Genomic DNA, 22,105 nt, shown 5'->3' with positions numbered 1-22,105 from the left:
GAGAGGTCGGGGGGGGGGGGGGGTGTTGAGTCTAGGGGCTTGACCCCCCCTCCCCCTCACCTTGTCCCAGTCGGCACGAAGGGCTGTCCGCGCTCTGCAAGGCAAGAAGAGGCCGCGGTGAGAGTAGCCGGGGGGCATAAGGTTGGGGGGCGCCGTCCCCCACCCCCAGGATCCCCAGACCCCCCCATCCCAGGACAGGCTCCACACGACGTGTCACCCGGACCCCCCGCCCCACGGATCCTTATGGGCCCCGCGCCGGACATGTAGCCCGGGCCCGGGCTGGGGCCACTCACCGATTGCCGGGCTGCATCCACTGCAGGTCCCGGGGCTTGAAGGGGACCAGCACGGGCCGCACCCCCGGCTCCAGGCTGCGGGCGCTCTCGGGGTACATCAGGTGGTGGGTGGTCTTGCGGCCCACGTCCGCCTCGTAGCCCTCCGTCACCGCCTTGTTCATCCTTGGGGAAGGGCAGCAGTTACCAGTGGGACGGGAACGGGTGGGTACACCAGCACCCCGGCCCCAGCACCTCAGGCCCCCGGCGCCCCCGGCCCCCGGCACCCCGGCCCCAGCACCCCGGGCCCCCAGCACCCCGACCCCAGCACCCCGGCCCCCAGCACCCCGGCCCCCAGCACCCCGGCCCCAGCACCCCGGCCCCAGCACCCCGGCCCAGCACCCCGGCCCCCAGCACCCCGGCCCCCAGCACCCCGGCCCCCGGCCCCCAGCACACTGGCACCCCCGGCCCGCAGCACCCCGGCCCCAGCACCCCGGCCCCAGCACCCCGGCCCCCAGGGCCCCCAACACCCTGGCACCCCGGCCCCAGCACCCCGGCCCCCAGGGCCCCCAGCACCCCGGCCCCAGCACCCCGGCCCCAGCACCCCGGCCACCAGCACCCCGGCCCCCAGCACCCCGGCCCAGCACCCTGGCCCCAGCACCCCGGCCCAGCACCCCGGCCCCCAGCACCCCGGCACCCCGGCCCCCAGCACCCCAGGGCCCCAGCACCCCGGCCCCCAGCACCCCGGCCCCCAGCACCCCGGCCCCCAGCACCCCGGCCCCCAGCACCCCAGGCCCCCGGCACCCCGGCCCCCAGCACCCCGGCCCCCAGCACCCCGGCCCCCAGCAACCCGGCCCCCCGGCACCCCGGCCCCAGCACCCCAGCATCCCAGCACCCAGGCCCCCCAGCACCCCGGCCCCCAGCACCCCGGCCCCCAGCACCACTGGAGGTGCGGATTCAGGGGGGTCGGGAGGGGTTGTGTCAACACGGTTTCTTGCTCCGGAGGTGCGCACTACCTGCCTGCTCCTGGGCTAGTACCAGGCAGATGGGCAGAAAGTACATGGGACTAGGCAGCAGAGCGCCCCCTCCTTCCCCCCTTTCCCCTCCCTCCCCCCCTTTCCCTCCCTCCCCCCTTCCCCCTCCCTCCCCCCTTCCCCCTCCCTTCTCCCTCCCCCCCGTCCCCCTCCCTCCCCCCTCCCTCCCCCCCTTCCCCCTCCCTCCCCCCTTCCTCCTCCCTCCCCCCTTCCCCCTCCCTCCCCCTTCCCCCTCCCTCCCCCTTCCCCCTCCCTCCCCCTTCCCCCTCCCTCCCCCCTTCCCCCTCCCTCCCCCCTTCCCCTCCCTCCCCCCTTCCCCAGGGCCGTCTTAACGCATGGGCCTGATGGGCACTTGCCCGGGGGCCCACGAGCATAGGGGCCCCATGCTGATCTGTGTATGTTAAGTGACTTGCAATAAATAAATACTACTTTAAAAATGTAGGTTCAATAAGTGCTTTTTTCGCAACATTTTCCATCCCTAAGTGCTTCTCACAGCGATCTGGAAGTGCTTTTCGCAACAATGTAGCACCCTAAGTCCATCGCTAAGTGCTTTTCGATAAGTGCTTTTCGCCGGCACGACAGGGGGCGGCTGGTAGGGAAAGTGGGTTGGGGGAGAGTAACGGTGGGGGCCCCAGTACACTGCTTTGCCCGGGGGCCCATAATGCTGTAAAAACGGCCCTGCCCTTCCCCCTCCCTCCTCCTTCCCCCCTCCCTCCCCCTTCCCCTCCCTCCCCCCTCCCTCCTCCCTTCCCCCTCCCTCCCCCCTCCCTCCTCCCTTCCCCCTCCCTCCCCCCATCCCCCTCCCTTCCCCCTCCCTCCTCCCTTCCCCCTCCCTCCCCCCTCCCTCCTCCCTTCCCCCTCCCTCCCCCCATCCCCCTCCATACCCCCTTCCTCCCTCCCATCCCCCTCCCTCCCCCCTTCCCCCCTCCCTCCCCCCTCCCTCCTCCCTTCCCCCTCCCTCCCCCCTTCCCCCTCCTCCCCCCTCCCTCCCCCCTTCCCCCTCCCTCCCCCCTTCCCCCCTCCCTCCCCCCTTCCCCCTCCCTCCCCCCTCCCTCCTCCCTTCCCCCTCCCTCCCCCCTTCCCCCTCCCTCCCCCCTCCCTCCCCCCTTCCCCTCCCTCCTCCCTTCCCCCACCATCCCCCCTTCCTCCCTCCCTTCCCCTCCCTCCCCCCTTCCCCCTCCCTCCCCCCTCCCTCCCCCCTTCCCCCTCCCTCCACCCTTCCCCCTCCATCCCCCTCCCTCCCCCCTTCCCCCTCCCTCCTCCCTTCCCCCTCCATCCCCCCTCCCTCCCCCCTTCCCCCTCCCCCTCCTCCCTTCCCCCTCCCTCCCCCCTCCCTCCCCCCTTCCCCCTCCCTCCTCCCTTCCCCCTCCATCCCCCCTCCCTCCCCCCTTCCCCCTCCCTCCTCCCTTCCCCCTCCCTCCCCCCTCCCTCCCCCCTTCCCCCTCCCTCCTCCCTTCCCCCTCCATCCCCCCTCCCTCCCCCCTTCCCCCTCCCTCCTCCCTTCCCCCTCCCTCCCCCCCTCCCTCCCCCCTTCCCCCTCCCTCCTCCCTTCCCCCTCCATCCCCCCTCCTCCCCCCTTCCCCCCTCCCTCCTCCCTTCCCCTCCATCCCCCCTCCCTCCCCCCTTCCCCCTCCCTCCTCCCTTCCCCCTCCCTCCCCCCTCCCTCCCCCCCTTCCCCCTCCCTCCCCCCTCCCCCTCCCCCCCCTCCCCCCCCCTTCCCCCTCCCACCTCCCTTCCCCCTCCCTCCCCCCTCCCACCCCCCTCCCTTCCCCCTCCCTTCCCCCTCCCTCCACCCTTCCCCCTCCCTTCCCCCTCCCTCCTCCCTTCCCCACCATCCCCCCCTTCCTCCCTCCCTTCCCCCACCCTTCCCCCTCCCTCCTCCCTTCCCCCTCCCTTCCCCCTCCCTCCTCCCTTCCCCCTCCCTCCCCCTCCCTCCTCCCTTCCCCCTCCATCCCCCCTTCCTCCCTCCCTTCCCCCTCCCTTCCCCCTCCATCCCCCCTTCCACCCCTCCCTTCCCCCTCCCTTCCCCCTCCATCCCCCCTTCCTCCCTCCCTCCTCCCCCCTTCCCCCCTCCCTCCTCCCTTCCCCTCCCTTCCCCCTCCCTCCCCCCTCCCTCCCCCCTTCCCCCTCCCTCCTCCCTTCCCCCTCCCTCCCCCCTTCCCCCTCCCTCCCCCCTTCCCCCTCCCTCCCCCCTTCCCCCTCCCTCCCCCCTTCCCCCTCCATCCCCCCTTCCTCCCTCCCTTCCCCCTCCCTCCTCCCTTCCTCCCTCCCTTCCCCCTCCATCCTCCCTTCCCCCTCCCTTCCCCCTCCATCCTCCCTTCCTCCCTCCCTTCCCCCTCCATCCTCCCTTCCTCCCTCCCTTCCCCCCTCCATCCTCCCTTCCCCCTCCCTCCCCCCTTCCCCCTCCCTCCCCCCTTCCCCCTCCCTCCCCCCTCTCCCCCTCCCTCCCCCCTTCCCCCCTCCCTCCCCCCTTCCCCCCTCCCTCCCCCCTTCCCCCTCCATCCTCCCTTCCCCCTCCCTCCCCCCCTTCCCCCTCCCTCCCCCCTTCCCCCTCCCTCCCCCCTTCCCCCTCCCTCCCCCCTTCCCCCTCCATCCTCCCTTCCCCCTCCCTCCCCCCTTCCCCCTCCCTCCCCCCTTCCCCCTCCCTCCTCCCTTCCCCCTCCCTCCTCCCTTCCCCCTCCCTCCCCCCTTCCCCCTCCCTCCCCCCTTCCCCCTCCTCCCCCCTTCCCCCTCCATCCTCCCTTCCCCCTCCCTCCCCCCTTCCCCCTCCCTCCCCCCTTCCCCCTCCCTCCTCCCTTCCCCCTCCCTCCTCCCTTCCCCCTCCATCCCCCCTTCCCCCTCCCTCCCCCCTTCCCCCTCCCTCCCCCCTTCCCCCTCCCTCCCCCCTTCCCCCTCCCTCCTCCCTTCCCCCTCCCTCCTCCCTTCCCCCTCCCTCCCCCCTTCCCCCTCCCTCCCCCCTTCCCCCTCCCTCCCCCCTTCCCCCTCCCTCCCCCCTTCCCCCTCCCTCCTCCCTTCCCCCTCCCTCCCCCCTTCCCCCTCCCTCCCCCTTCCCCCTCCCTCCCCCCTCCCTCCCCCCTTCCCCCTCCCTCCTCCCTTCCCCCTCCCTCCCCCCTTCCCCCTCCCTCCCCCTTCCCCCTCCCTCCTCCCTTCCCCCTCCCTCCCCCCTTCCCCCTCCCTCCTCCCTTCCCCCTCCCTCCCCCCTTCCCCCTCCCTCCTCCCTTCCCCCTCCATCCCCCCTTCCTCCCTCCCTCCCCCCTTCCCCCTCCCTCCCCCCCTTCCCCCTCCCTCCTCCCTTCCCCCTCCCTCCCCCCTTCCCCCTCCCTCCTCCCTTCCCCCTCCCTCCCCCCTTCCCCCTCCCTCCCCCCTTCCCCCCTCCCTCCTCCCTTCCCCCTCCCTCCCCCCTTCCCCCTCCTCCCCCCTTCCCCCTCCCTCCTCCCTTCCCCCTCCCTCCCCCCTTCCCCCTCCCTCCTCCCTTCCCCCTCCCTCCCCCCTTCCCCCTCCCTCCTCCCTTCCCCCTCCCTCCCCCCCTTCCCCCTCCCTCCCCCCTTCCCCCCTCCCTCCCCCCTTCCCCCTCCCTCCTCCCTTCCCCCTCCCTCCCCCCTTCCCCCTCCATCCTCCCTTCCCCCTCCCTCCCCCCTTCCCCCTCCCTCCCCCTTCCCCCTCCATCCTCCCTTCCCCCTCCCTCCCCCCTTCCCCCTCCCTCCCCCCTTCCCCCTCCATCCTCCCTTCCCCCTCCCTCCCCCCTTCCCCCTCCCTCCCCCCCTTCCCCCTCCATCCTCCCTTCCCCCTCCATCCTCCCTTCCCCCTCCCTCCCCCCTTCCCCCTCCCTCCCCCCCTTCCCCCTCCCTCCCCCCTTCCCCCTCCCTCCCCCCTTCCCCCTCCCTCCTCCCTTCCCCCTCCCTCCTCCCTTCCCCCTCCATCCCCCCTTCCTCCCTCCCTTCCCCCTCCACATTGGATACCACGCCGTTACATTTCCACCACTCACCTGAACACAAGCCGGTGGGAATCGATCAGCTGGCCGTAGCTGGAGCCGACGAGGTTGCCGGAGTTGCCGACGACAGCGCAGGTGCGGCAGCGGCAGTGGGTGCGGGGGTCCGGCCGGGACTGGGGGGCCCGCTGGAAGAGCAGCTCATGGGCCTGGCTGAGAACCGGCGCCTTCTGCTGCAGCTTCTGTAGGGACCAGAGGCACCGCATCACCCCCAGTGCAGGGACCCCCTCACCCCCAGTGCAGGGACATCACCCCCAGTGTAGGGACCCCCTCACCCCCAGTGTAGGGACCCCCTCACCCCCAGTGTAGGGACATCACCCCCAGTGCAGGGACATCACCCCCAGTGCAGGGACCCCCTCACCCCCAGTGTAGGGACATCACCCCCAGTGTAGGGACATCACCCCCAGTGTAGGGACATCACCCCCAGTGTGGGCGGGGTAGTGAGGGAACGCCACAGTGGAGACCCTGATAACACCCCCAAACACCCAACAACCTTTGCCCCACAAACCCCCCCAAACTACCCTCTCCCCCACCCCTCCTGTAAACTGCCACAACGACCCTGCCCCCAACCCCCCAAACTACCCTCTCCCTGCCCCTGCCGTAAAACCCCAGATCCTGCCCCCAACAACCATGCCCCCAGAGCCCTCCCCCCCATAAACCGCTCCCCAGAAACGTTGCCCCCTCCAACCCCTGCCCCCTACACTGCCCCAGAGCCATGTCGGTCTCTGCCCTCGTGGCCACAAGGAGCAGCGCCTCACCTTCTACCCGGCCCTGTCCCAACCTTCCTGACTCTGCAACACATGCTGAGATGCTGAGAAGGATACAGAGTGCTGGCTGGGGTAACTCAGCGGCACAGGCAGCATCTGTGGAGAACATGAGTTGGTGACAGTTTGAGTCGGGATCCTTCTCCACAGATGCTGCCTGTCCCACTGGGTTACTCCAGCACCCAGTGTGTGTCTGTTCCCCGCTTTGGGAAGCCCCCTGTCTCTGCCCCACTCCCAGGACTGGCCTTGTCTGCCTGTCGTCATCTTGCATCAGTTCCTATTCTGACATGTTCCACAGTAGTGTTGCCAACTGTCCCGTATTAGCTTGGACATCCCGTATTTTAGGCTAAATTAGTTTGTCCCGTACGGGACCACCCTTGTCCTGTATTAATAGGGTTGCCAATTTCCTCACTCCCAAATACGGGACAAGGGCGATGTCACCGCCCCGCGCCCCAGGTGACCTCACCCAGCCAGCGGCCACGTGCTCCCGCTCCACCAATGGCGGCGGCCCGGGCCGGGAGGCGGGTTGCGGAGCACGTGGCCGCTGGCTGGGTGAGGTCACGTGGGGCGCGGGGCGGTGACGTCACCCTTTGTCCCGTATTTGGGAGTGAGGAAGTTGGCAACCCTATCCACAATTTACAACACGTTACACAGACTGGCAGCCTTGAAGTGGTGAATCTTTGGAATTCATTGCGACAATTCATCAGGTCAATTCATAAAGTGGAGGTTCTTGATTATTACGGGTGTCAGGGGTTATGGGCCAAAGCCAGGAGAATGGGATTGAGGGGGAAAGATAGACCCGCCATGATTGAAAGGCGGAGCACACCTGGAGTATTGTGCGCAGTTTTGGTCTCCTAATTTGAGGAAGGGCATCCTTGCTATTGAGGCAGTGCTGCGTAGGTTCACGAGGTTAATCCCCGGGATGGAGGGACTGTCATATGAGGAAAGATTGGAAAGACTGGGCTTGTATTCACTGGAGTTTAGAAGGATGAGAGGGGATCTTATAGAAACGTATGAAATTATAAAAGGACTGGACAAGCTAGATGCAGGAAAAATGTTTCCAATGTTGCGGGAGTCCAGAACCAGGGGCCACAGTCTTAGAATAAAGGGAAGGCCATTTAAAACTGAGGTGAGAAAGAACTTTTTCACCCAGAGAGTTGTGAATTTGTGGAATTCTCTGCCACAGAGGGCAGTGGAGACCGATTCACTGGATGAATTTAAAAGAGAGTGAAATAGAGCTCTAGGGGCTAGTGGAATCAAAGGATACGGGGAGAAGGCAGGCACGGGTTACTGATTGTAGATGATCGGCCATGATCACAATGAATGGCTAGAAGGGCCTCCTCCTGCACCTGTTTTCTATGTTTCTAACTGCTCCTTCCACAGATGCTGCCTGTCCTGCAGCATTTTCTGTTTGTGTTTCAGGTTGTCAGCACGTGCAGCTATTTGACTTTCAGTGTGAGTGAGTGTGTGATCTGCTCACCAACCACCACAGGAGGATGCCAGCGGGGATGTTGCTGTTGTCGCTGGTCAATAGCGGCTGCACGGTGGTGTTGAAGCGCTGGTCGAACCACGTGGAGAGGCCAGGGTCAGTGATGCAGGTCTCGCAGAGGCACGAGGTGAGTGTGCAGGGCGGCCGGGCTGTCCACAGGAGCCAGAGGGGGAGCAACAGGATGGGCAGCAGGAGGACCCCCCTAGCCCGGCACACCACGGCTGGGAACGTCCACCGCAGCCGGTGGGCCCGAGGCATCGCCATTCACCACCGCCGTTCACCACCGCGTTCACCACAACCGATGCCCACCGCGTTCACCACCGCCGTTCACCACCGCGTTCACCACCGCCGTTCACCACCGCCGTTCACCACCGCCATTCACCACCGCGTTCACCACCGCCGTTCACCACCGCGTTCACCACCGCCGTTCACCACCGCGTTCACCAACGCCGTTCACCAACGCCGTTCACCAACGCCGTTCACCAACGCCGTTCACCACGGTCGCTGACCCCGGAGTCTCCAGGCGGCTGGTCATCTCTCTGGGGCGGACCTGTGGTGGGGGGACCAGAGGCAGAGTTACAACCCCGTCACCAGGCGATCAAACCCCCATCAGTCTCACACTGCCTCCCGCCCACCACCACGCCACTGCACCCGTGTCCAGCACCACCACCACGCCACTGCACCCGTGTCCAGCACCACCACCACGCCACTGCACCCGTGTCCAGCACCACCACCACGCCACTGCACCCGTGTCCAGCACCACCACCACGCCACTGCACCCGTGTCCAGCACCACCACCACGCCACTGCACCCGTGTCCAGCACCACCACACCGACTACCCCCCACTGACCACCCCCCCACTGACCATACCCCCCCACTGACCACCCCCCCACACTGACCACACCCCCACACTGACCACACCCCCACACTGACCATGGCCTGCACCCCTACTGACACACCACACTTACACTGACCCACACTGACCACCACCCACACTGACCAACACTGACCACATCCACACACCGACTACCCCCCACTGACCATAACCCCCCACTGACCACCCCCCCACACTGACCACACCCCCACACTGACCACACCCCCACACTAACCACACCCCCACACTGACCACATCCCCCACACTGACAACCCCCCACTGACCGCACCCCCCCACTGACCACACCCCCCACACTGACAACCCCCCACTGACCGCACCCCCCCACTGACCACAACCCCACTGACTACACACCCCACTCTGACCACACCCCACTGACCACACCCCCACACTAACCACACCCCCACTGACCACAACCTCACTGACCACACCCCCACACTGACCACACCCCCAGTGACCACACCCCCCACTGACCACACCCCACACTGACCACACACCCCACACTGACCACACCCCCACACTGACCACACCCAACTGACCACACCCCCCACACCCCACACTGTCCACACACCCCACACTGACCACACCCCACACTGTCCACCCCTACACTGTCCACCCCCACAGTGGCCACACCCCACACTGACAATCCCCACACTGACCACACCACACACTGACCACACCCCACACTGACAATCCCCACACTGACCACACCACACACTGACCACACCCCCACACTGACCACGCCCCCCACACTGGCCACACCCCACACTGACAATCCCCACACTGGCCACACCCCACACTGGCCACACCCCCCACACTGACCACACCCCCCACACTGACCACACCCCCACACTGACCACACCCCACACTGACCACACCCCCCACACTGACCACACCCCACACTGTCCACCCCCACACTGGCCACACCCCACACTGACAATCCCCACACAGCCCACACTGACCACACCCCCACACTGACCACACCCCCCACACTGACCACACCACACACTGACCACACCCCCACACTGACCACACCCCCCACAGTGGCCACACCCCCACACTGACCACACCCCCACACTGACCACACCCCACACTGTCCACCCCCACACTGGCCACACCCCCCACACTGACCACACCACACACTGACCACACCACACACTGACCACACCCCCACACTGACCACACCCCCCACACTGACCACACCCCACACTGTCCACCCCCACACTGGCCACACCCCCACACTGACCACACCCCCACACTGACCACACCCCCCACACTGGCCACACCCCCACACTGACCACACACCCCACACTGACCACACCCCACACTGTCCACCCCCACACTGACCACACCCCCCACACTGACCACACCACACACTGACCACACCCCCCACACTGGCCACACCCCACACTGACAATCCCCACACTGACCACACCCCACACTGTCCACCCCCACACTGGCCACACCCCACACTGGCCACACCCCACACTGACAATCCCCACACTGACCACACCACACACTGACCACACCCCACACTGACCACACCCCACACTGACCACACCCCCACACTGACCACACCACACACTGACCACACCCCCACACTGACCACACCCCCACACTGACCACACCCCCACACTGACCACACCCCACACTGTCCACCCCCACACTGGCCACACCCCACACTGACAATCCCCACACAGACCACACACCCACACTGACCACACCAGCCACCACTGACCACACCCCCACACTGACCACACCCCCACACTGACCACACCCCCACACTGACCACACCCCCACACTGACCACACCCCACACTGACCACACCCCCCACACTGACCACACCCCCACACTGACCACACCCCCCACACTGACCACACCCCCCACACTGTCCACCCCCACACTGGCCACACCCCCACACTGACCACACCCCCCACACTGACCACACCCCACACCAGCCACCACTGACCACGCTGAACACCCCCCACACTGACCACACATCCCCCACTGACCACACACCCCACACTGACCACACACCCCACACTGACCACACACGCCACACTGACCACACACCCCACACTGACCACACACCCCACACTGACCACACACGCCACACTGACCACACACCCCACACTGACCACACACCCCACACTGACCACACACCCCACACTGACCACACACCCCACACTGACCACACACCCCACACTGACCACACACCCCACACTGACCACACACCCCACACTGACCACACACCCCACACTGACCACACACCCCACACTGACCACACACCCCACACTGACCACACACCCCACACTGACCACACACCCCACACTGACCACACACCCCACACTGACCACACACCCCACACTGACCACACACCCCACACTGACCACACACCCCCACTGACCACACCCCCCACACTGACCACACACCCCCACTGACCACACCCCCCACACTGACCACACACCCCACACTGACCACACACCCCCACTGACCACACCCCCCACACTGACCACACCCACACTGACCACACCCCCCCACTGACCACACCCCCCACACTGACCACACACCCCCACTGACCACACACCCCACACTGACCACACACCCCACACTGACCACACCCCCCACACTGACCACACCCACACTGACCACACACCCCCACTGACCACACCCCCCACACTGACCACACCCACACTGACCACACACCCCCACTGACCACACCCCCCACACTGACCACACACCCCACACTGACTACGCCCCCCACACTGACAACCCCCCACTGACCACACCCACACTGACCACACCCCACACTGACCACACACCCCACACTGACCACACACCCCACACTGACCACACACCCCACACTGACTACACCCCACACTGACAACCCCCCACTGACCACAACCACACTGACCACAACCCCACTGACTACACACCCCACACTGACCACACCCCCCACACTGACCACACCCCCCACACTGACCACACCCACACTGACCACACACCCCCACTGACCACTCCCCACACTGACCACACCCCACACTGACCACACTCCACATACTGACCACACCCCACACTGACCACACCCCCACACAGACCACACCCCCACACTGACCACACCCCACACTGACCACACCCCCACACTGACCACACCCCACACTGACCACACCCTCACACTGACCACACCCCCACTGACCACACCCCACACTGACCACACCCCCACACTGACCACACCTCCCACACTGACCACACCCCACACTGACCACACCCCCACTGACCACACCCCCCACTGACCACACCCCCCACTGACTACACCACACACTGACCACATCCCCCACACCCCACACTGACCACACCTGCACTGACTACGCCCAATAGGACAGACCAAAGGTTATTGACCCACGCAAACGACTTGTCTATGAGTATAAGATGCATTTGCGTAAAGCTCTGCAAGAATCCAGCAGGCCAGAATGAAATGCTCGGAGAAGGGGAAAGAGATGCAGTGCACAGGCCCTGAACCTGGTGAGACGCAGGAAGACCCCGGCCCACAGAGCCCAGCCCCTCCACCCACCAGAGTCTCCCAACCCCTGCAGAGTAGTTCCACAGCAGCGGATTGTGCCCCCAGCCAGCAACTGGAATGAATGGCTGCAGTTTGACAAAGACGTGACCAACATCATTCAAGCCACAGCCAAAGGAGATACAGATCGCCGACTCCAAACAATGACTGCCATCATTGTCAGTTATGCCTCTGAAAGATTTGGCCATGGTGAGAAAAGTAACACCAAGCCCCCCACCTCCACCATGAACCGCAGGGCCACCAAAATACATCAAATACGGCTGGAGCTCCTAACCCTCAAAAACCAGTACAAGACATCTACCGAAGAGGAGAAGCAAGCTTTGGCCGACCTACGAAACATCCTTAGGAAAAGGCTTATGACCCTCCGCAGAGCAGAGTGGCACAGGAGAAGAGGAAGAGAGAGAGCCAGGAAGCGAGCTGCATTCAATGCCAATCCCTTTGGTTTCACCAGGCGATTACTTGGGGACAAGCGCAGTGGCCACCTCATGTGCTCAACAGATGAAGTCAATCGCTTCCTCCATGACACCCTGAGCGATCCGATGAGGGAACAGGAACTTGAACCCAACAAAGCACTCATTAGCCCAGCCCCCCCAACAACAGAGTTCAATCTGAGCTCAAACCCAACAAAGCCCTCATCAGCCCAGCCCCCCCCCCCCCCCCCCCCATCAACAGAGTTCAATCTGAGCTCAACCCCAACAAAGCCCTCATCAGCCCAGCCCCCCCATCAACAGAGTTCAATCTGAGCTCAAACCCAACAAAGCCCTCTGCTATCTGGACTCCCACCGACTCGCACAGCTATCTGGACTACACCTCTTCCCACCCGGTCCCCTGCAAAAAGTCTATCCCCTACTCCCAATTCCTCCGTCTACGCCGCATCTGCGCCCGGGATGAGGTGTTTCAAACTAGGGCTTCCGAGATGTCCTCGTTCTTCAGAAAATGGGGCTTCCCTTCCTCCATTATAGATGAGGCTCTCACTAGGGTCTCTTCTACATCCCGCAGCTCCGCTCTTGCTCCCCCTCCCCCCACTCGCAACAAGGACAGAATCCCCCTCGTTCTCACCTTCCACCCCACCAGCCAGCGGATCCAACATATCATCCACCAACATTTCCGTCACCTACAACGGGACCCCACCACTGGCCATATCTTCCCATCCCCTCCCCTCTCTGCGTTCTGCAGAGACCGTTCCCTCCGTAACTCCTTGGTCCACTCGTCCCTTCCTACCCAAACCACCCCATCCCCGGGCACTTTCCCCTGCAACCGCACGAGATGCAACACCTGTCCCTTTACCTCCCCCCTCAACTCCATCAAAGGACCCAAACAGTCTTTCCAGGTGAGACAGAGGTTCACCCGCACCTCCTCCAACCTCATCTATTGCATCCGCTGCTCCAGATGTCAACTTATTTACATCGGCGAAACCAAGCGCAGGCTCGGCGATCGCTTCGCTCAACACCTGCGCTCGTTCCGCATTAACCAACCTGATCTCCCGGTGGCTGAGCACTTCAACTCCCCCTCCCATTCCCAGTCTGACCTTTCTGTCATGGGCCTCCTCCAGTGCCATAGTGAGGCCCACCGGAAATTGGAGGAACAGCACCTCATATTTCGCCTGGGCAGTTTGCAGCCCAGTGGTATGAACATCGACTTCTCCAACTTTAGATAGTTCCTCTGTCCCTCCCTTCCCCTCCTCCTTCCCAGTTCTCCCTCTATCTTCCTGTCTCCACCTATATCCTTCCTTTGTCCCACCCCCTGACATCAGTCTGAAGAAGGGTCCCGATCCGAAACGTCACCCATTCCTTCTCTCCTGAGATGCTGCCTGACCTGCTGAGTTACTCCAGCATTTTGTGAATAAATCGATTTGTACCAGCATCTGCAGTTATTTTCTTATAAAGCCCTCATCAGCCCAGCCCCCCCAACAACGGAGTTCAACCTGAGGGAGCCGAGTCTGAATGAGGTTGAGGAGGTCATCAAGGCAGCACGCTCAGCCTCTGCACCAGGCCCTAGTGGCGTGCCATACATAGTGTACAAGCACTGCCCAGAGCTCCTTCCACACCTATGGAAGATCTTGAAGGTGGTATGGCGAAGGGGGAGAGTTGATGACTAGTGGAGGTGTGCTGAGGGAGTTTGGATCCCGAAAGAGGAAAACTCAAAGAACATCAATCAGTTTTGGTCAATCTCGCTGCTGAGCGTGGAAGGGAAGGTGTTTTTCAGCATTGTCTCCCGAAGATTAACTGAGTTTATCCTCAAAAACAGCTACATCGGCCCCTCTGTGCAGAATGGTGGGATTCCTGGATTTCCCGGCTGCTCGGAGCACACTGGAGTAGTCACGCAGCTCATCAGAGAAGCCCATGAGAACAGAGGCGACATAGTTGTTCTGTGGTTGGACCTGGCCAATGCCTATGGGTCCATGCCGCACAGACTGGTTGATCTTGCACTACACCGCCACCATGTTCCCAATAAGATCAAGGTCCTGATCCTGGATTATTACCATAATTTCAGGCTGAGGGTGACTTCTGGGTCTGAAACATCAGACTGGCATGGGTGTGGAAAAGGAATAATAACGGGCTACACCATTTCTGTTATTCTTTTTGCTCTTGCCATGAACATGGTGGCCAAGTCAGCCGGGGTGGAATGCAGAGGCCCCCTAACCAAGTCTGGTGTATGACAGCCCCCAATAAGAGCTTTTATGGACGACCTTACCATCACCACAACATCAGTCCCAGGGAGTAGGGGGATCCTACAAGGTCTTGAGAAGCTTATCACTTGGGCAAGGATGAGTTTCAAGCCAACCAAGTCAAGGTCCATGGTGCTGAAGAAGGGGAAGGTGACTGACAAATTCCACTTCTTATTATCCGGAACTGCCATTCTCTCCATCACTGAGAAACCTGTCAAGAGTTTGGGGAAGCTTTTTGACGCAACTCTGAGAGACTCTGCCGCCATTAAAAAGTCTATCGAAGACCTTGAAGCCTGGCTCACCAAAGTCGACAAGTCAGGCCTACCTGGCAGATTCAAGGCCTGGATCTATCAGCATTCCATCCTGCCCCGAGTCCTGTGGCCTCTCCAGGTTTACGCTGTTCCATTGACCACAGTTGAGTCCCTCGAAAGGAAGATCAGTGGCTTTCTTCACAAGTGGCTTGGCCTTCCCCACAGCCTCAACAGTGCAGCACTGTACGGGACCAGTAACATCTTGCAGCTCCCATTCAGTGGCCTCACTGAAGAGTTTATGGTGGCACGGACAAGAGAAGCCCTACAGTACAGGGACTCCAGGGACCAAAAGGTGTCATCGGCTGGCATCGAGGTGAGAACAGGGAGGAAATGGAGGGCGGAGAAAGCAGTGGAGGTGGCAGAGTCACGCCTAAGACAAAAGGTATTGGTGGGAGTCATGGCAACTGGCAGAGCGAGTTTGGGATACTTCCCTAAGACCCATGTTGGCAAGGCCCAGGGCAAGGCCCAGGGCAAGGCCCAGGGCAAGGAGAGACACCATCTCATCCAGGAAGAGGTGCGAGCAGGTGTGGAGGAAGAGCGTGTGAGCAGGATGGTGGGGCTCAGGCAGCAGGGAGCGTGGACAAGGTGGGAGAGCAGACCACAGCGCAGGATTACCTGGTCAATCATCATGCAGGCAGACTTCCAGCGCGTCCGGTTCCTTGTCCAAGCTGTCTACGATGCCCTACCAAGTCCAGCAAACCTCCACGTCTGGGGCAAGAGCGTGACACCTTCCTGCCCACTTTGCTCTGGAAGAGGATCATTAGAACATCTCCTCAGCAGCTGCCCAAAGTCCCTTGGTGAAGGTCGCTATCGGTGGGGCCATGACCAGGTGCTCAAGGTGGTTGCTGAGAGCATAGCCACTGCCATCAGTAGCAGCAAACACCAGCACGCCCTGAAGAAATCAATCACTTTTGTCAAAGCTGGAGAGAAGCCTCGACCACAACCACAAACAAGGGTGGGCCTCCTCTACACGGTCACTGACTGGCAGATGCACGTCGATCTGAGCAAACAGCTGACATTTCCGCAGCACATCACAGCAACATCACTCTGGCCAGACACGATCATCACCTCCGAAGTGACCAAACAGCTGATCATTCTGGAGCTGACGGTGCCCTGGGAAGAGCGTATTGAAGAAGCAAATGAGAGGAAACGCGCAAAGTAGCAGGAGCTGGTGGAGATGTGCCGGGACAGAGGCTGGAAGACATACCATGAACCCATAGAGGTGGGCTGTAGAGGCTTTGCAGGGCACTCACTCTGCAAAGTCCTCAACCAATTGGGCATTACGGGGCTGGCAAAGAAGAGAGCCATTCAATCCGCAAGCAAAACCGCAGAGAAAGCCACCAGATGGCTTTGGATGAAGAGGGCTGATCCGTGGGCAGTTGCTGCTGGGTCACCTGGGCGAGGGGGTCTGATGTTGTGAGACCCGAAACACCCGATGACCCCAGGTCACATCACTGAGGATGCGTCCCAGCGCATCCAGAAGATGCATTTTGTACACAGCATAGGCGATTTCAACGGAGTGGTCCATCCTGTTCCTCTAGTATCTTTGCCCTCCACTGACCTCACCCCCACTGACCTCACCCCCACTGACCTCACCCCCACTGACCTCACCCCCACTGACCTCACCCCCACTGACCACACACCCCACTGACCACACCCCCACTGACCTCACCCCACTGACCTCACCCCCACTGACCTCACCCCACTGACCTCACCCCCACTGACCACACACCCCACTGACCACACCCCCACTGACCTCACCCCACTGACCTCACCCCCACTGACCTCACCCCCACTGACCACACACCCCACTGACCACACCCCCACTGACCTCACCCCCACTGACCTCACCCCCACTGACCTCACCCCCACTGACCTCACCCCCACTGACCACACACCCCACTGACCACACCCCCACTGACCTCACCCCCACTGACCTCACCCCCACTGACCACACACCCCACTGACCACATCCCCACTGACCTCACCCCACTGACCTCACCCCCACTGACCTCACCCCCACTGACCACACACCCACTGACCTCACCCCACTGACCTCACCCCCACTGACCTCACCCCCACTGACCTCACCCCCACTGACCACACACCCCACTGACCACACCCCCACTGACCTCACCCCCACTGACCTCACCCCCACTGACCACACACCCCACTGACCACACACCCCACTGACCACACCCCCACTGACCTCACCCCCACTGACCACACACCCACTAACCTCACCCCACTGACCATGCCCCCACTGACCACACCCCCACTGACCACACCCCCACTGACCACCCCCACTGACCACGCCCCCAATGACCACACCCCCACTGACCACACACCTCACTGACCTCACCCCCACTGACCACACACCCCACTGACCTCACCCCCACTGACCACGCCCCCACTGACCACACCCCCACTGACCACACACCCCACTGACCTCACCCCCACTGACCACACACCCCACTGACCACACCCCCACTGACCTCACCCCCCACTGACCTCACCCCCACTGACCACACCCCCCACTGACCTCACCCCCACTGACCACACACCCCACTGACCTCACCCCCACTGACCACACCCCACTGACCACACACCCCACTGACCTCACCCCCACTGACCACACACCCCACTGACCACACACCCCACTGACCACACCCCACTGACCACACACCCCACTGACCACACACCCCACTGACCACACCCCACTGACCACACACCCCACTGACCTCACCCCCACTGACCACGCCCCCACTGACCACACCCCCACTGACCACACACCCCACTGACCTCACCCCCACTGACCACACACCCCACTGACCTCACCCCCACTGACCTCACCCCCACTGACCACACACCCCACTGACCACTACCTGCTCTAACCTCACCCCACTAACAACGCCCCCACTGACCACACCCCACTGACCACCCCCCACTGACCACACCCCCACTGACCACACACCCCACTGACCACACCCCCCACTGACCACACCCCCCACTGACCACACCCCCCACTGACCACACACCCCACTGACCACACCCCCCACTGACCACACCTACTGACCACACTCGCTGACCACAGCCACCATTGACCACACCCCCCACTGACCACACTCACTGACCACACCCCACTGACCACACCCCACTGACCACACTCGCTGACCACAGCCACCATTGACCACAACCACCCCTGACTGCAGCCACAACCCGCCGCCACCGCTGACTGCGGCCTGCAGCCAACGCTGACCAGAGCTGGACCCAGAGCCTGGGCTGCCGCTGGTCCTCCCCTCCTGTGATCCAAGCAATGAGGACCCCCTTGTCTTGCCTGGGTGGACTTGGAACGGTACAGCACAGGACAGGCCCTTTGGCCCACTATGTCCGTGCTCAACATGATGCCGTTAACCTAACTCCTCCGCCTGCACGTGACCCACATCCCTCCATCCCTGCATGTCCATGTCCCTATCCACAGGCTCAAACACCACTGTCGCATCCGCCCCGCCCCCCGCAGCACGCCCCACACATCCACCCCGCCCCCCCACACATCCGCCCCCACCCCCCCACACATCCGCCCCGCCCCCCGCAGCACGCCCCACACATCCACCCCGCCCCACACATCCGCCCCCACCCCCCCACACATCCGCCCCGCCCCCCGCAGCACGCCCCACACATCCACCCCGCCCCACACATCCGCCCCCACCCCCCCCACACATCCGCCCCGCCCCCCGCAGCACGCCCCACACATCCACCCCGCCCCACACATCCACCCCCACCCCCCCCACACATCCACCCCCCCCGCAGCACGCCCCACACATCCACCCCCCCCCGCAGCACGCCCCACACATCCACCCCCGCACCACACATCCGCCCCGTCCCCCCGCACCACGCCCCGCCCCCCGCAGCACGCCCCACACATCCACCCCGCCCCACACATCCACCCCGCCCCACACATCCACCCCCACCCCCCCCACACATCCACCCCCCCCCGCAGCACGCCCCACACATCCACCCCCCCCCCGCAGCACGCCTCACACATCCACCCCACCCCACACATCCGCCCCGCCCCCCGCAGCACGCCCCACACATCCACCCCGCCCCACACATCCGCCCCGTCCCACACATCCGCCCCGCCCCCCGCAGCACGCCCCACACATCCACCCCGCCCCACACATCCGCCCCCACCCCCCCCACACATCCGCCCCGCCCCCCGCAGCACGCCCCACACATCCACCCCGCCCCACACATCCGCCCCCACCCCCCCCACACATCCGCCCCGCCCCCCGCAGCACGCCCCACACATCCACCACCCCCCGCAGCACGCCCCACACATCCACCCCTGCACTACGCCCCACACATCCACCCCCGCACCACACATCCACCCCTGCACTACGCCCCACACATCCACCACCCCCCGCAGCACGCCCCACACATCCACCCCTGCACTACGCCCCACACATCCACCCCCGCACCACACATCCGCCCCGCCCCCCCGCACCACGCCCCGCCCCCCGCAGCACGCCCCACACATCCACCCCTGCACTACGCCCCACACATCCACCCCCGCACCACACATCCGCCCCGCCCCCCCGCACCACGCCCCGCCCCCCGCAGCACGCCCCACACATCCACCCCTGCACTACGCCCCACACATCCGCCCCGCCCCCCGCAGCACGCCCCACACATCCACCCCTGCACTACGCCCCAAACATCCACCCACGCCCCACACATCCGCCCCGCCCCCCCCGCACCACGCCCCACACATCCCCCCCCGCACCACGCCCCACACATCTGCCCCCACACCACGCCCCACACATCCCCCCCTGCACCACGCCCCACACATCTGCCCCCACACCACGCCCCACACATCCGCCCCGCCCCCCGCAGCACGCCCCACACATCCCCCCCCGCACCACACCCCACACATCTGCCCCCACCCCCGCCCCCCGGCACCACGCCCCACACATCTTTAAACTTTGCCCCTCTCACCTTAAAACTATGTTAACCCCCCACTGTATCCCCCCCACTGTATCCCCCAGCCCCCCCCCCCCCCCCACTGTATCCGCCCCCCCCACTGTCTCCCCCACCCCCCTACTGTAGCCCTACCCCCCCACCCCACTGCCACACCTCTTCCGGTCCTCCAGGAGGCAGAGACACTGGTGTGAGGCGGGCAGTGGAGAGACTGGCAGTGGGCTAGCAGGATTGCGGGCCGAATGCCCGCCTGCTACTAGCAGCTGAAATGTAACCCCAGCAGCGGCGTTCCCTGTAGCCCTCTCTGTGCCGTTGGAGGTGGGAGCACCATTAATGTGGACTGCACCTTGTTGAACGGGAACACAGGCTGGCAGCTCCCCGTGCTCCGAGCGGCTCGTCCTGGCGGGATGTGGGACGGCCGTAGGCGGGGTGGGGATGGGACGGGGGTCACGAGCTGTAGTCCCGTCCAAGGCAGCGGCGGTGAGCGGCATTGTGAAAGCAGCTGCTTGCGAAAGCACTGAGAACTGGCTGATCATTAACAACAGGGGCCGTGTGGCCGATCACGGCCAGCCTCTGTGCGTGAAGTTGGAGAGAGAGGGAAGGAGAAAGTCTGGAGAGGAAGGAGGGCAGAGGGAGAGAGGCAGCTGGTCGTCATTGTCGATACAATCCCAGCAGGAGGGCAGAGGGAGAGAGGCAGCTGGTCGTCATTGTCGATACAATCCCAGCAGGGAACTTAGAAAACAAAGAAACATAGAAAATAGGTGCAGGAGGCCATTTGGCCCTTCGAGCCAGCACCGCCGTTCAATATGATCATGGCTGATCATCTACAATCAGTAACCCGTGCCTGCCTTTTCCCCATATCCCTTGATTCCACTAGCCCCTAGAGCTCTATCTAACTCTTTTAAATTCATCCAGTGAATTGGCCTCCACTGCCCTCTGTGGCAGAGAATTCCACAAATTCTCACCTCAGTTTTAAATGGCCTCCCCTTTATTCTTCGACTGTGTCCCCTGGTTCTGAACTCCCCCAACATTGGGAACATTTTTTCTGCATCTAGCTTGTCTAGTCCTTTTGCAATTTTATATGTTTCTATTAGATCCCATCTCATCCTTCTAAACTCTAGTGAATACAAACCCAGTCTTTCCAATCTTTCCTTATATGACAGTCCCGCCATCCCAGGGATTAACCTGGTGAACCTACGCTGCACTGCCTCAATAGCAAGGATGTCCTTCCTCAAATTAGGAGACCAAAACTACACACTATACTCCAGATGTGGTCTCACCAGTGCCCTGTACAACTGCAGAAGAACAGCAGAAAACCACCCGGCTAAGGACATGAGTCACAGCACAGAAACAGGCCCTTCAGCGCAACGCATCCACACTGACCCAGCTAGTCCCACCCGGCTACATCTGGCCCATACCTCCAGACCGCTCCTGTGAATGTACTGTCCACGTGGGGTTGTTACAGCGGCTTCCTGCACCTCACATCCACAGCCAGGAATGAGGCAACATCTGGGACACGAGGGACGGCAGATGTTGATCAGCATGGACTAGGTGGGCCGAAGGGCCTGTTTCCATGCTGCATAACTCTGTGTCTTTAACTTTGTATCTACTTCCTAACTGTTGCTGTGCCAGTCTCACACCCTCTTTCAAGGGACAAAGTTTAGTTCTGTAATTGTTGCTGTAAAATATTTGTGGCTTTTTTTATGCGTCAAAAGCAGTAAAATCAATAACACCCCGGTCTGACCTCTGTTATTTTTTTTTAGCACCACCTGACACACACGTGTGTGGCATGATCTGCGTGGATAACACGCAAACAAAGTCTGCCCATGTCCCTCTGTCCACGGGACAATCATCGACCCACACCGGCACACACACTCACACACACTCATACCCACACACACACTCACGCTCATACCCACACACACTCACACACACACTCATACCCACACACACACTCACGCTCATACCCACACACACTCACACACACACTCATACCCACACACACACTCACGCTCATACCCACACACACTCACACACACACTCATACCCACACACACACTCACGCTCATACCCACACTCACACACGCGCTCACGTGCACTCACACCCACACACACTCACCTGCTCACATTCACACA

General features: G+C 63.1%; 1 protein-coding gene and 1 pseudogene across 1 annotated transcript in view; one reads left to right on the top strand and one right to left on the bottom strand.

Annotated features, from left to right (window-relative positions):
• Positions 1-20,369, bottom strand: part of clp1 (cleavage factor polyribonucleotide kinase subunit 1) — a 22,158-nt gene extending 1,789 nt beyond the window's left edge. Inside the window, 5 exon segments of the mRNA XM_078418553.1 lie at positions 40-94; positions 294-455; positions 5,289-5,473; positions 7,536-8,094; positions 20,316-20,369. Coding sequence (XP_078274679.1) covers positions 40-94; positions 294-455; positions 5,289-5,473; positions 7,536-7,808 — 675 coding nt within the window. The 5' untranslated portion in view covers positions 7,809-8,094; positions 20,316-20,369.
• LOC144604608 (uncharacterized) lies at positions 3,293-4,569 on the top strand (annotated as a pseudogene).
• Positions 20,370-22,105: the final 1,736 nt, after the last annotated feature.

Source organism: Rhinoraja longicauda, chromosome 22 (assembly GCF_053455715.1).
Source record: "Rhinoraja longicauda isolate Sanriku21f chromosome 22, sRhiLon1.1, whole genome shotgun sequence".
Lineage (NCBI taxonomy): Eukaryota > Metazoa > Chordata > Chondrichthyes > Rajiformes > Arhynchobatidae > Rhinoraja > Rhinoraja longicauda.
This window is presented reverse-complemented; position numbering and strand designations above follow the sequence as displayed.